We start from the raw sequence: 15,574 nt of genomic DNA on the forward strand, positions 1-15,574 counted from the left end.
CACACAAACACGTATACAAACACACACACACACTTTCTTTCCAGTCCCACTGTAGTACTGAAGCTTAAAGTTACAGCGTGTATGATTTTGGGGATTCTAAGAAATGGAATAAAGCATGGGTCAACAATCTTATCCACAAAGGGCCAGAGTGGCTGCAGGTTTTCATTAGATTTAAGCAGAGCACATCTGATTCTACTTGTTTAATCAACTAGTCTCCTCTCTAAACAGTTAAACAGTGTGTGCTCCTGTTTGATTGGGATGAAAACCTGCAGCTACACCGGCCGTTTGTGGACAAGACTGGTGACCCCTGGAATAAAGTACAGCAAACCACATTTCTACCTTAGTCCAGAACACACACAAACACTGGCTCTAGAGGGTCTTCTTGAGCAAGGTTTTTCTGTTGGTTGCAATCTGTACCCAGACCCCCAGATGTCACTCTAAATCTTACACACTGCACCTTTAATTAAATAAAAAGTAGTCCCATTTTGAGACTTAAATAGAGCCACTGAGAGTGGTTTGGTGTCAAATATCCAGTTCTAAAGAAATTTACAGCATCAGAATATTTTGGTATTTGTGAATGCAACCAGACGTCCAAGGCCTCGAAAAGCTTCTCACTGAAAGTTATTACAGGAAGTGTTTACGAATGCGGTACATCACAGACGTTTCTGTCCTAAAATTCCCAATCATTAGGGAACAGTAGGATAGTGTCAAATCAATGTAATGTTTCAACATCATCCATAAAACAGAGAAGACTCCTGTATGTTCACTAGTGGTTTTGGAGAGTAAACAGACGGCTGTGTTCATCCTGTAGACATGGGGACGTCTGGTTCCATTCACAACCACTGTAAAGAAATCATTTAGTTTCTTTACAAGGTCATATTTCTCACCAAACCACTTTCCATCAATGAGCTGTGGTAACATTGGAAAAAAAAAACAATCAGTGGGATTCTCCTTGATGTACTCGTGAAAGTTGATTAATTATGTCTTATAAATATCTGAAGCACGACCCTTGAGTCCAAGGTCATGCTTTAAATATCAAAGCTGCAGGCTGCAAAGCAGTCACTTTTTTAAAAATTAAATCAGAAATGAAGAAAATCTTCTGTAACACAAAGTGCTCTGGGTCTCCTGACAACTGCACGAATTATATAATAAAACCAGCAAAGATAATAAATAATAACTCATATGAAAATAATGAACAGCACTATAGGGCCAAAGGTTTGTAAGCACTTGTACAATTTGTTCTGAAATGAAGGACTTTTATTCTAGCCGTTGAATCATCTCCAGGAGGGTTTGATGACAATCAGCCGTGAGAATATTAGTGAGGACTGGTGCTGACGATGGTTGAGGAGTTCTAACTCCTTCCAGCTCACCTTCAAGATGGTGGATGGAGCTCTATCACTCCAACACAGGGCGGTTTAAACCCTTGGTCTAGGGCACAGTGACCTAGGCTTATGTGGTGACAGGTGCACCTTAAAGGAACACTAGGTAGTATATTCACCTTAAAATTACAGCTTCAGAATTATTGTGATGCTCCACAGGGCAGTAGTGCAGAAACTGCACTATGTAACTTTTGGAGGAATTAATGAATTAAACATCTCTAGGGGGAGTCAAATCTTACCTAGTGTCCCTTTAACACAGCTGATATAACTAATTAATAATAATAATATTATTAAAGGTGTCTACAAACCTTGGACCTATAGTGCATTATTCAGCTTAAGTCAATTGGTTTTGACAAAGAGATCTGTTCAATGAGCAGGGCTCAGTTTGAAAGTAAAACACAATAAATAGAATTAAAAAAAAAACCCTCCTCAGTGTCGGAGGATGGCGTGGGTCAGCGAGCCGAGCACGGTAAAAGAAAACGACAAAAGAAAACATGAAAAGGAAGAAGAAAAATATTAAGATCACTCACTCATGGGCCTGCCCTTCGGTACTTACATATGGCACCACAGCAATCTCCACTATTTCAATTATCAACATACATAGATCTATCTGTCTATCTATATATTTATATATATATATATATTTATATATCTCTCATTTGCTCTTAAACCCTGAAGACTCAAAGTCCCTACAAGTACCAGATTCATCTTTGTTGGATTTTTCATTTTCATCTCTTATTTTTTTTCTTTTCCCATCCCTCTTCTCGAAGCTTGGCGAATTGTCCCTTTTGCCAGCGTAAAGTGCAATAGTGCTTGTTTTCATGTCCAATATATATTGTATATTCCTGGCTCAAGAACTTAGTTTTGTTGTTGTTGTTGTTGTTTATCATTTGCTTTTGGTGTGTGATCCTTGGGGAGCCTTGGGAAAAGCCTTGGCTTACATTTAGACCAATCCAACTATTTGAGTCCGAATTTTAAGAACTTTTTTGAGAAATTCCTCGGCAAAAACAAACCCTAACTGAAACACCGAGGGCGTCTGCTTGGCCAATGTGTTGTGAAATGGAGTGCAGACTTTCCCAAGACTCTGGACATCCGTACGTGGAGCAGGTTTTAGGCCTTGGTGTGAAGAAGGTCAGTGGTGGTCAGTGAAGGTCTGTGATGGTCTGTGTTGATGTGTGATGATATGTGATGGTGACAGGTGGTGTCCATTAGTCAGGTTTATGTGGCATGGTCTTGAGAGGCTTCACCAGACCCTCCTCGTACACCTTCAGAATGGCCTCGCACACAAACTTGAACTGGCTCTGAGGAAGACAAGAAAACACAGAGGACACAAGGGTCAGTCAAACATTCTGAGCCACCATTCAGAAATGATCTTCTATCAACTGTTCTTGGAATGTTTTATAGTAGATGTTGGAATATCGCTGTGTGGATTTGATGGCATTCAGGCACGAGAGTGAGGTGAGGAACTGATGTTAGAACAGTTCTGAATCACAGATTCCACTCCAGATCATCACATAGTTCCTTGCTACACAGGTCTGGCTGACCCTTGAGATTGGGAATGGGCAGCTGCCTCAGAACGTGCTGTGTGTGTGTGTGTGCGTGTGTATGTTTGTGAACTGAAGCTGGGCACTCTTAAATAAACAGACATCACTCATTAGAAGATCTGTCGACAAAAGACATCTCAATGTTACACCTCATGTTATATAAATGTAAGCAGGAATGTGTGTGTGTGTGTGTGTGTGTCTGTCGGTCCTATGCTTAACCAGTAACCTGCCTCTGCTCTGAGCCCTGGGGCAGGCGTCCTTCATTAAAAGGCAGAATAACTGCTTTAAACAGCTGCTGTGTCATCACAATACACATTACTGTCCAGATACATTTTCTTCTGCTCCCTGCGTTCCATAAACTACGCCTCTAATTTTTAAGATTTAGTATTTTTACTCCTGGGCTCCCCCTAGAGTCATTTTTACAGCACTGTCCTGAAATTAAGGAAAGGGATTCGGGATGGTTTCCTACCCTCCTCCAAAAGTTACATAGTGCAGTTTCTGCAGTGCTGAGCCTGGAGTAGCAATGACTGAGGCTCTATTTTCACTGTTCTACCTCAATGGATCATCACAGTGATTTTGTAGCTGTAATCGTAAGGTAAAAATGCTACCTAATGTCGCTTTAAGGTACAACCATTGCTGCCCCCCCACACACACATACAGGTCACAATGCCCCAAGTTAAGTGTTGGCCACAGGTGTATACACTCCTCATCACGGGGCTGTGGAGCTGTGGGAGTCCTCTCTGAAGTCATTCACTATCATTGTTCATTTTTGAGATGATCTGATCCAGAATGAATCATTTGACATTATTAGCTTACTTCACTAGTGCGCTCAAGGTTGCCATCAAATCCTCACAGCAATGTTTCAACATGAAGTGTAAAGACTTCACAGAAAAATAGTATCTTTTATGGCATTAAAACAGACTCGATTCCCTGTTGATACTTTTAGTTTCAGAAGAAGAAGCATTAAAACATAAATAAATAATAATTTGGGTGGTTATCAGCAGAAGGTAAATGAGGGAAGTGAAGGGGGGGCTTTGGAGGGCACTCACGGGGGTCTGGATCATCATCGCTCTCTGGTCCCTCATGGTCCGAACGATTTCCAGCGGATAAACAGGCTGACTGCATTCCATCAAACACATGGCTGTCTCCATGGTGATGAGCACTCCTGTACGGCCAATCCCAGCGCTGGGGGAGAGAGGTAGAGCGAGAGAACAAAGTAAATGAGAGAGAGAGAAAGAAACAGTGAGTGGGAGAAAGAAGAGTGTGAGAACAGTAAGAGAGAGTGAAATAAAACAGTGAGAGAGCAGAGAGAGAGAGAGAAAGAATACGAGGGTGAAAATGAGAGAAAGAGTGAGAGAAAAGTAAGAGAAAGAGTTAACAGTGTAAGAGTTAAAGAGAAGAGTTAGGGACAGAAAGACAACAAAGAACAAATGAGAGAGAGAGAGAGAGAGAGAGAGAGAAAAAGAGAAATAACATGAGTATGAGTGAGAAAGACTATGAGTAAAAAAAAGCATTTCCAGCAGTCACTCTTCACTGTGTTTACCTGCAGTGGACAACCACCGGCTCGTCTTTTCCAGCCCTTTTACTCCTCACCAAAGCCACAAAGTCCAGGAAATCCGTAGAGTCGTCAGGAACTCCGTGGTCAGGCCATGCCACGTACTGGATCTGAGTCAGCTCTCTACTCTCCTCCGTCTGGAACAACCAACAACAGGATGGTCCATAGCAAGATGGTTTAGCTTTGGACATAAAAACCTTCTTGGAAAAGTAGCATTGTTTTGACTAGCTTGGTCTGTGTGGTATACCAAAGTATCCTAAAACAGATTTACCTCAATGTGAGTGAGGGTCAGGTCCCGGACCAAGAAAGCGGAATTCCCCTCCTCCATCTGGCAAGAAACCTGCAAACTACCATAGGTGGCAGTTCCTGAGGGATTGGGCCAGTACTGATGACACTTCACCTGCAGCAAAGATGGCACGGGTTACCCACTGACACTGACCACTCACTAAAACATTGCGGGCTGTGCGTTAACAACTGCAATTAAATTGAGCCCAGGATTGAGCCCTGAGGAACCCCAATGCAGAATCCATGCAAGAATTAAACAGAAGATGATATTCACCCGTCCTCTCTCCACTAGAGTGGTCAGCATGACCACCATAGATGAGCCCTGCTCCCAGGTCATCTGCCAGAAGTCCGGACACGTGTTCGGGAGCGGACCTTGGCAGGCGATGTAGCGATTGATGATGCTGGAGGCAGGAATTTCCATCTGGAAACGGGACAGCACGGTAAGTCAGTAATAACAGTTACTACACATCTGTATTGGGATACATTGGCTTTAATTAGAGAAATAACAAGGGCTCACGTTTATGTAATTTGCATTGATGTAGTCATCTGTGCCTTGCAAGATGACTCGTGTGGCATCGTCTGTAAAAATAAAGAAATAAATATAGATAAACTTTAAATCTTTAAAAACTTATATTTAAAGAATTTTTAAATTTATTAAAAATCTAGCAGCAGGTAAAAATAACCAAAATAAAATAGAAAAATATACAATACAATATAATAAATTAGAATTAAATACAGTACCACAAACACAACATGTTACTATACATTGTGCTATTACTGTACATTGTGTGAATTACAAGAAATTCTTAAAAATGCTCAAATAAATTATAAAAAAAATAATAATAATAAGTAATTAAACCCTTGATATTACTCACAAGGTGAGATGTCCCGGTAGCGGTTTTTGGAAACATTCTGAGGTAATTTGGCACACGACAATGTCATTCCAGGTCTTTTACGGTAGAGTTGCTACAAAGGAAAGCAACAAGATAAATAAAGATCACAAAAATATCTTACCTGTATGTTTCCTACACAAACAGATGTGCGCACAGCTAGTGCTGCAACGCCCGGGTGTTTTGGTTATGTAACACATCACACAGAGAGATTTGAGATCCGTGTGACCCAATCTCAGGAGGGAATTCCGGGAAGCGTGTTTCTGGATGTCTGACATGAGCTCTAGTATTAAAGATAAGCTCGCTTTACCTGCTGAGCCGGCTATTCAAAGGGTTTCCCTTAATCTGGGCTTCATAATTACAAAATAAATGTTCGTGTTCGGTGCAGATTTGGGCAATGCGTGTTTTCTAAGTGTGAAGAGCACAATGCACTGAAAGCTGGAGTCCTGGTGGCAGAGCAGGGACTCCATTAGCATATGATCCCAGGTCTATTTACTCAAAAATAATGATAATAAAACCTCTCCCTACGGCATAAATGCATGCCTGTCCAACCTGTGAACACAAACACACAGATATCACAGCCTGTTTGAATAAAGGCAGGAAATAATAGGAAGTTCTTGTAGACAGAAGTACATCCTGGTGAACGCTCTGACTTCCACGGCACTGAGAGTGTGTTTACATAACCTGAAGAGAGCTAAAGCTTAGAGAAACGCTGCACTTTCAGGCCCACGCTTTGTAGCATCAGTTTAATGAATCATAATGGAACGTATTTCAGGGGACATTTCTGGATTTCTATTTTGGACACAAGCGAAACAGCTGGAAGACTACAGCTGGTTCCTGGCTCAGGGCTTTTGTTTTCATTCACTATTTTCTGGAATAATTTATGGGTTATAAGCAACAAAACAGGACACTAAAAAAAACAGATCCAGTGAGGAGATGAAACATGAATGTGTTCTATTATCATTCACTCATTCATCTTCTGTAACCGCTTCATCGTGATAAGTATCTTTGCCTGAAGACTCACATCGAATGCGGCCAGTATATCTCCGCTGGACAGTCCGTCTTTCAGCTGCTGCATGGATTCTCTCCAGGCGTCCTGGTCCAGGTGAGAGGGGTCAGAGGGGGACTTTGCCGGGATGTACTGAAAATCTGGCTCATTCTCTAGCTTATCCTCCACCACGTCGTAGATGGCTACGAAGGAAAATAGCTATTTTCATTCATTTCATTCATTCATTCATTCAATTCATTTCATTCAGATTCATTTCAAAGAAAAGGAATATTCACCAGAAACACAGAAGCCTCTGCTAGGAAATGTTTACCCACGATAAGCAGACAAAGCTAACCGCACAAAAGGCTTTGGATAAATTTGAAAATCTCAGTTTCAACACTACAGGCTGCTGATCTGATCTGAGCTGCTGGAAACCACTGAGGGTCAATGCAAAAAAGGGGCAAAATGTGAATTTTTTATTTTTATTTTCAGAGTGAACGTAAGATCATAAATCGTTTCCTTCCTTAAGCTGCAGTCACACAAGATCTTATTTAGAGAAATCTGGTGAGAGAAATCCCATTAATTTCAGGGGGTATCCAGGACAAATACATTTTTTCGAGAAAAACATTCGTGCAGAATTCAAATTTGTTTTGCCATGCTAATTTCTGCCCCCGTGATATTATTGGTTAGTGTTATTCTACCCGCCCACTGGTGCATTGTGACATCACCAGAAATACGACGATATTTCATAGGCATTCACGTTTTGATGAAAATCAGGGCTGGACAATATTGCCAAAATTTATATCACAATACATTTCTTCCTTTTGGTCGATAAAATATAATTCAGATAAAATCCACTGAAAAAGTATAAAATCCACTGAAAATCATCCAAGAACAAACAAGAAACATCACAATTAAACATAAACCTATTGGCTTTGTCAATATAAGTATTTTTTAAACTAAATTTTGTATTAAATGCTGAAATGATGACAGCGCCCTGTAACGAACATCAGTCAGTGACAGATGTTGTAAATAACGTACATTGAAATACTGAAGTTGTGTTTTAAAAAAAACATATCTTTGTTATTTAATCATTTTATATATAAAAAATGGTCAGCTTTGAATTCACATCGACTTTAACTCTAAAACCCATGTATTTATGCAACAAGACAGAAGACTGGCTTTAGTGCCCCCCTCACCGTTGGGCCTGACCAGCAGGAGGAGCTCCCCTGAGTGGCTTTCACAGCTGGCCTTGATGAACATGACCACTTGGTCGTGTGTGTGCTCGGAAATATCGCGTCCATTTATCAGCACCACCTGGTCACCTTCGTTCAGACGAGGAACGCACAGATCGGCCTGAAGACACAAATGAGACAGAGCGGCAGGATTAAAAATAAAAAAAAAATAATTAATGAAAGGAAATAAGATACAACACCGAGCTTTACATGAAATGTCAGACCGCTGTCCAGATGTCATTCAGGTAGGGGACTGCAATACACATCTGTATTATTGATATGTTGCAGCAAAGGTGTATTAAGTTGTGTTTGATACTCACCGATGTTCCAGGGGCCACTCGAGACACGATCACAGGCATCTTCTGATCAGAGCCACCCTTCATAAGGAAACAAACAGCCACAAGAAAATTAACACAAACATAAAACCATCAGGTAGTGACTGTCAACACATCTCCTGGTGGTTTCCTCAAATCTTACCGTGACGTTGAACCCAAACCTTCCGTTCTCATCCGGCCTCATCTTGATCAGAACAAGATTGTCATGAGGAATGGCCCCATTGAGCTGAGGGGGAAAATATAAGTTTTAAAAGTTAATCTACTTTACGCTACAGTTTCACAAAGGATTCAAAGCAAAATTATAAGAACTGTGGGAGATTCACTTTCTGTGATACCAGTGAACGCTCCCGCTGAACTTGAAGACACTGGGTTGAGTGGTTAACAATGGAAAACAATGCAGAGAGCACTGCACGGAGGAAATAATTAAATAAAAAGTAAAATTCAGTGTAAGGTTCTATTAGCTGATCTCAGTCTATTCTCAGCTATTATTTTAGTGTTTGGAGACTTGGAGCCTGGAGCACTTCACTGTTTTAACATGCAATCTTTTAAAATGAGACTGTGAAACTTTATTAGATTCATAAAAAGTTCAGCAGAGGGTTTTATTCCACTGTGAGGATGAAACCACATGAGTCGGGGGCGGGGCTGAAGTCACTGGGACATGCACCAGCTTCTTTCAACAAAAAAGACCCCCGCTATTAGCCTCTCTCTCTGTCCGGGATTAAAGACTTGCTGAGGGAAGGTAACTAATCAACACTGTTGCACTAATATGGTGCCTGCAATTTCTGTTTTTTTTTAGCCTTAGTTTGTGATGTCACAGCCCATGGTTGTTTCTGATTGGTCGAAACTCATTCAGTTCACCAGCTGTGTGTTACTGGGCTTTTCCAACTTGCAGCATCTTTAGAAAACACAGGCTCAAAAAAACAAACTGTAGGTCTCGTGGAAACAGGCTTCTTGCAAAATAAGGTGGTGATATAAAACAATACCTTTTTTAGCCCAGCATCTGGGTACCACCATTGTCCGTGTGTGTGTGTGTGTGTGTGTGTGTATGTACCGTGGTCTTGTCTGTAGCCACCGGGACGTCATACATCTCATTGATGTGGTTGTCCAGATCTTGTTGGGAGTGGGACAGAATGAGTTTGCTCAGGTTCTTCCTGCTCTGCTTGGGCGGCAAAGCTGGAGGCGGGCCTTCCACACCCTCTGGAGAACTGCAGAGAACATGGGGGTAAATGTACAGGTAGGTAGTTCCCAATGAAGGCCAGATAGACACATTTCAATAGAAGTCCATTAGTAATGCTTCTTATTTTTTCTTTTTTAATGTATTTATCAGTTTAGGCTTTAACTCATCTGTACCCACTTAGCGTTGGACACAGTGACCTAGGACTCATGTGCAGCTGCTACAGATTTTCCTGCTTTGATTCAGCCTTTTCTAAAACCATCTTTAATCAGGGATAGGTACAGTGTGTGTGTGATATGTTTCACTGTGGGGGCACGAGTGGACAGAGAGCAGATGGTTATGTCATACTACATAGAGAGAGAGCGGGAGAGAATGCGTGCGAGAGAGAAAGCGCGAGAGAGTCTGTGTCTAACACAGTGGCCACTGAGAGATTTCATGTAAAGCTCTAGCGCTGATGACAGAAGCTCTCCTCACAGATCCAATGAGCTCTGATCTCATATTACTGCTGGGTCATAGCAGTTTACAATCTTCTCTGTAATCTTTAATCTTAAAATCCCTATTTTGACAACAAACTACAATGCTATATCAGTACAAACACAGCAGGGGACTTTTCTAGCCGTTCAGAGAAGGCCTAATGATTTTTTGGGTGCTTTGTATTTATATCTTCATCAAATTTAGCTTGGAAACAAAAGGGTTAAAATCTCGAAGGAATTCTCCGATCAGGTTTTATTTCCTTGCAGCATTTAGAAAGACGAAGCCAACATTTACATCAAATGTTAAGCTTTTAGCTAACGTAGTATTAGAAACCCAATAGAGGTGCTGGTAGAAAATGAGTATTGTCACTGAACCCTGAAGCTCTTAGGGATAAGGGGACACCAGATGAACAGAGTCATCAAAAACATCTCAGAGGAGACTGTAAAGGAGGGAGGTACAGAGAGAGACACCATCTACACAACAGAGAGATGCCACAGAGAGGGTCTGGGATGAATTTATTCAACGGGTCCCTTGTTTAAGAGCGCCAAAAAAAACCCATATGTCATGAATATATCAGCCAGGGTCATTAGGCCCAAGTCCATGGCACAGCTTTTTAAAAGAAGCACAATGGAGCATGGCATGTTTTCCACAAACCAAAGCAATATGCAGGCGCTCTGAGAGCAGTAAACACTTTTTACAGCAGCCCTGAAAGTGTTGCCTTTCCATTTGAGACGCTTTAATGACAGTGACGGAGGGTGGGGATCCGTAATTTCAAGCCACAGACGCAACAAAAAATAGGTCCTCCGCGATAATAAAAAGAAGGGGCAAGAAGCGACGAGACAAATTAAGCTTTGCTCTTGACCGTGTGTGAAGAAACCTCACCCAGTGAAACTCAAGTGAGAACGCAGGGTTGTGCCAGAGTCCTGCGGCCTCCCTGATCAAAAAAGCTGTGGAAACTGAAAACCAAATGACTCCAAAAAACAAAGTCAGCGTAATTTTGACCTCCACCACATAAACACTGGTGTAAACTCCACTGCTGTAACTCCAGTCCTGGAGAGAGGATGCTCAGCTAAAGGACTAAACTAAAAAAAACTGACGGTCTACTGACCAACGGGCAATGCTTTTAACATCTACAGCTACAACCTCCACCTTCCCTCCTCAACAGCTTTTATCAATAAATGTAATCATGATTGTGTCCCGAGGTCACCACATTATTCTAAACTCTAACACATCATATCAACTTCCTATGTACTGTAGAATAAAATGTACTCTGTTAACTGTGCAATATCTTTTAGCTTTTTATTTTTTAGTGTAGGTTTGCAACGTGTTATTTACTTATTTTCTGTGCACTTATCTTTGTTATTTATAATTGTTTTTTTACATACATTTTTAAGTTTAAGGCAACTATTAGCTGTTCAAACGAGTAAAAGTATTAAGGTTCAAACATTCTCTGTAATATGTGTAAATTTGAAAAAGACAAACGCTATTTTATAAAAACGAAAAATGAAGTAGTGTGAAAATGGAGATGCAGAAGCATGTGATGGACTTGTTCTGATCTTGGGGATAATTCTGTATCCAAAAGTACCTGAGACAATTTAAGGATGGGGATTTAGATGTTCATGATGGTGGATGTAGCCTATTAATATGTAATGAAAAATTCATTTATTCATTCATTATCTGTAACCCGTATCCAGTTCAGGGTCGCGGTGGGTCCAGAGCCTACCTGGAATCATTGGGCGCAAGGTGGGAATACACCCTGGAGGGGGCGTCAGTCCACACACACACACACTCACACCTACGGACACTTTTGAGCCGCCAATCCAACTACAAACATGTCTTGTTGGACTGTGGGAGGAAACCGGAGCACCTAGAGTGTATGTGCAAGGTTTGTATTTTTCTCTATTTGGTTTTAATTAAAAAAAAAAAAAAAAAAAAGACAGCGAAGAGCTGAGGCCTTCACTGTCTATTGGAGGGTCTAAGTCAAAGAGTGTGTGAGCTGTGGTCGATCTGTAGTTGCACGTTCTGAACATTATCTGACTGAAATTAATGCGACGTTAATGAATGAGAAGTTATATTGAATCCTGCACTGCAGATTCACAACAGTGATTTACAGTGGGATTCAGGGGTGGCCCCCCCACCACCACCTTGTACAATCATGGTGGACCACTGAATGTGTATTTCCCCCAGGGGCCAGACTTACGGTGTGGATTCCAGGCTGATGCTGTTGGCCTGAGTGGACGAGGCCGATTTGTGGTTGGTGAAAGCAGGCAGACTGGGCGAAGCGTGAATAACGTGTTCTACCAAATGACCCATGGAAGACGGCCTTGGCCGGGGCCCCTCTTGAACAAACAACGAATTCCTGCTGCGGGGGCACAAAACAAAGAGGAGGCTTTAATCTCCTTTAATTCATCTTTAATTCTCAGAATTAACAGCAGAGAATCAACAGCTTAAAATAATAATAATATAATAATGGAGGTTTAATCCAGTCACGTCTACGGGGCACAGTCGGATTGGGGCACACTTCTGTTGGAACACAGTCGGACAGACCTCTGTCGGGGCACAGTCGGAGCGGGACAGACCTCTGTCGGGGCACAGTGGGACCGGGACAGACCTCTGTCGGGGCACAGTCGGACCAGAACAGTCAGGCTATAGTCAGGTTTGGAGAAGATATCTCTGGTTCTGATCCAGGGTCCGGTCAGGTTGGACTAGAGCTGATATTTCTCAGTATATGTCTGAGATCAAGTTAAGATGGTTAAATCTGTAAATATAGATGCTGGTGGTCACTCACTGGTTGGGGGTCCCGGGAGGGGAGCGGGTGGGTAGGCTCTGAGTCTCCAGTCTCTCCTCAGACACAGAGTTCCTGCTCACTGCCTCCCAGTCCGTCAGACCCATCAGCTTCCTGCTCAGAGGCTTGCTGGGAGATCTGGACAAATATGAGAGTTATACATCAATGAAGTTCTGATCAGACTGGAGGAGAGCGAGGAAAAAAAATTCAGACTGTGAATACGGAATGTGTCGACAGATGAAGTGATGCTGCCAAAATCACATTAAACAGAGCTGAAATCACACTTCACACTCCATCCTGAGGCTGGTTAAAGTAGCTTACTGCCAAACTCGTTTAACAGATGTCGAAAGCCAAAATCTAACTCACTCTGAAAATGAAAAGAAAGCGAGAGCATGTCCAGAAGACACAGAGCGATTCAGCATCGACATGGAGAGACAACTACCAGTGTGTGTCTGGGACACACGAAAAAGTGGTATACAAAGTAATACAAAGTAATACAAAGTAAGTAAGAACACAAAGATAAATTAGTATTCTGTACCATCTAACGTTTAACTTTAGATGGATGTGGGTTCACTATTTGGCAAACAGCACGTCAATGTGGCTCTTTCTATGTGTTATAAATGGTTATTAATGCATTTTAATAACCATTAATACACACTTTTTAAACCATTTATTGACCTTTATGAGTGGAGTCTTATTCTAAAGTGGCATCTTTCTTTTTAAAAGCTATGATCACCCGTGTATTATCATTGTGTCCCTTTAATTCATTAAAAACCCACTAATAAACACCTAATACAATGCTTCATGTGTTTCCAGGTTTTGCTGGGCTTTAAAGGGTCTGCCAAAGCTCTTCAAACACTACAGTTGTATTTTGTTTATTGTAAAGGTGGTTGTTTGATTTGGAGCTTATCAGAGTATTCCTGACCTCACAAGTTCATAAATTCCATATCATCACATATCCCACCGGCTCTATTTCAAAATGTAATCAAATGTACATGCAGCAGTCTAGAGAAAACAGTCTACACTTTTTTCATTTTCATTTTTCTACCACTTTTCAACAGAGAAGCAGCTCTTTACACAGTGTGAAGAGCTAACAGACGGACCAATAGAAATGCTCCAAAATGACTTGGAATATTTACTTATGCTGGACCTGCATTAAAATGTATGGTATTCTGTCTTCTACTGTGGAGTTGTCATTACTGAGGTAAAAACTGTGACCGTAGCAATGTATTTCTCACTTTATGACATGCTAATGTCCTGAAGTTGGACAAAGCCACAGAAACACAGTCCTAGAGCATTAAAAGGATTATTAGATATTATAGAGATATTTGTAATATACGTTACCTTGCAAACACTCTGTTCTTGATCCCCTTCTCCTTGCCGTACTGCACTGACTGTGCTTCTGTCCTTCCACTGTCAAAACACACACACATTGGGTGGGAGTGTGAGAAAGTGTTTGTTTGTAGGTCTAGTTTAACATTGGTATATATCACAAACCCTATATACCGCTTATTATTATTATTATTATTAACATTATTATAATAGACATGCAGTATTATTATTACTGTAGGTTTGGCTGTAGCCATTCTAGACCACTGGACCGCTGCCTTTAATGTCCTACATAACCTACATTTCTATCAACTCAAATGAGAACCACCTACATTTCACCGTTTTGCACTGGGCTCTACGCTTTAAAAGCGTACATATTTAACCAACAGAGCAGAGTGGACGAGGTCCTTCAAAACACTCTGCCAAACAACTAAAAGTGTCCCAAAAAGCATCATCAATTTTTAAGGCCTTCATCTCGAGACTCAAAGCAAGCAGTGGTTAGCGATGACTGAGGTCAAGCTTTTTGAGGACAAGCAGAACACAAACAGGAGGAAAATATCATTTCAACTGGGAATCCTGGGTCTTTAAGAACTGACTCTGAATCTAAGAGTCAGCTGCTCTAGGACCGGCTAATTTCTCCATTGTTTCTCTACTTTCAACCGTCAATGTCTCACCAGTAGCGGAACTTGGACCCTAAGCTGAAGTAGTGAGAAAAGAAGTTCTTCTGAGGCAGGACGGGCTGCTCCAGGCGGAAGAAAGTGTGGTGCTCCACACACGTCTTCCACAGGTTCTTGCAGGCTCTGTAGTTCACCATGTTGAAGCCCAGTAACGTCTCCCGCGTCTCATTCTGGAAAAAAGTGAGGAGAGAAGAATGAAACGTTGGCAGATGAAGCTAGAAAGAGACTATGAGAGGGTCACAAGGCATGTTATGTGAGTCTCTGAGTCACAAGTCAGAGCCAAGTCTTGAGTCCAAGTAGAACCTCAAGTCTCTGAGGTAAAAGTCTGGTTTGAATTGGGTCTTGTAGCTTTGTCGTCACAAGTCTTAACTCTGAGTCTAAGACAAGTCTCAGGTTTCTGAGCCATGAGAGAGTCTCCAAAATGTAAGTCTAGGGTCCAATAAGAGTCTCAAATCTCTGTACTTGGAGTGTGAATAAGATCTGGAGTCGCAGAGGGGTGAATCAAGTCACGTCAGAATTAAGTCTTGTGCTCACACACACTTTCAAGTCTTGAAATGCAAAAGAGTCAAAGTTGTGAGTCTGAGAGAAGCCCAGTCTCTTAAACTGGGAATCCTGGGCCAAAATTCTATCAGGATCCGTGACCAATATTTGATCAATTATATTATTAATAAATAATAAAGATCAGGGAGCCAATCAAACTGTTCGTTTACCCTATGAGGCCGCGGGGGATGCGTTCCAAGACCACCCGCGAAAAACAAATTTCCGCGAAGTAGAGGAAAGATATTTTTATGTATTTAACGAGTATTTGGACTTTTAAAACCCTCCCTGTTACTGTTCACAACCCACACTTCACATTAAACAGTCATTCTATAATGTTTTTCAGCTGGAACAACATGTGATATCCTACCAGTTTCTTTAATAGAG

The 15,574-nt window shown here is 41.4% G+C and overlaps 1 protein-coding gene across 1 annotated transcript in view; it reads right to left on the reverse strand.

Moving 5' to 3' along the window:
• Positions 1-1,910: 1,910 nt before the first annotated feature.
• LOC136684431 (tyrosine-protein phosphatase non-receptor type 4-like) overlaps positions 1,911-15,574 on the reverse strand; it is a 48,823-nt gene continuing 35,159 nt past the window's right edge. The window contains exons 12-27 of the mRNA XM_066659188.1: positions 14,648-14,820; positions 13,989-14,057; positions 12,648-12,782; positions 12,060-12,221; positions 9,263-9,416; positions 8,354-8,437; positions 8,197-8,253; positions 7,841-7,997; positions 6,678-6,844; positions 5,639-5,729; positions 5,281-5,342; positions 5,038-5,184; positions 4,750-4,878; positions 4,467-4,615; positions 3,973-4,108; positions 1,911-2,680 (exon numbers count right to left, since the gene is read on the reverse strand). Of these exons, the coding sequence (XP_066515285.1) occupies positions 2,588-2,680; positions 3,973-4,108; positions 4,467-4,615; positions 4,750-4,878; positions 5,038-5,184; positions 5,281-5,342; positions 5,639-5,729; positions 6,678-6,844; positions 7,841-7,997; positions 8,197-8,253; positions 8,354-8,437; positions 9,263-9,416; positions 12,060-12,221; positions 12,648-12,782; positions 13,989-14,057; positions 14,648-14,820 (1,965 nt within the window). The 3' untranslated portion in view covers positions 1,911-2,587. The remainder of the gene's footprint in view (positions 2,681-3,972; positions 4,109-4,466; positions 4,616-4,749; positions 4,879-5,037; positions 5,185-5,280; positions 5,343-5,638; positions 5,730-6,677; positions 6,845-7,840; positions 7,998-8,196; positions 8,254-8,353; positions 8,438-9,262; positions 9,417-12,059; positions 12,222-12,647; positions 12,783-13,988; positions 14,058-14,647; positions 14,821-15,574) is intronic.

This window comes from Hoplias malabaricus, unplaced genomic scaffold (assembly GCF_029633855.1).
Source record: "Hoplias malabaricus isolate fHopMal1 unplaced genomic scaffold, fHopMal1.hap1 scaffold_62, whole genome shotgun sequence".
Classification (NCBI taxonomy): Eukaryota; Metazoa; Chordata; class Actinopteri; order Characiformes; family Erythrinidae; genus Hoplias; species Hoplias malabaricus.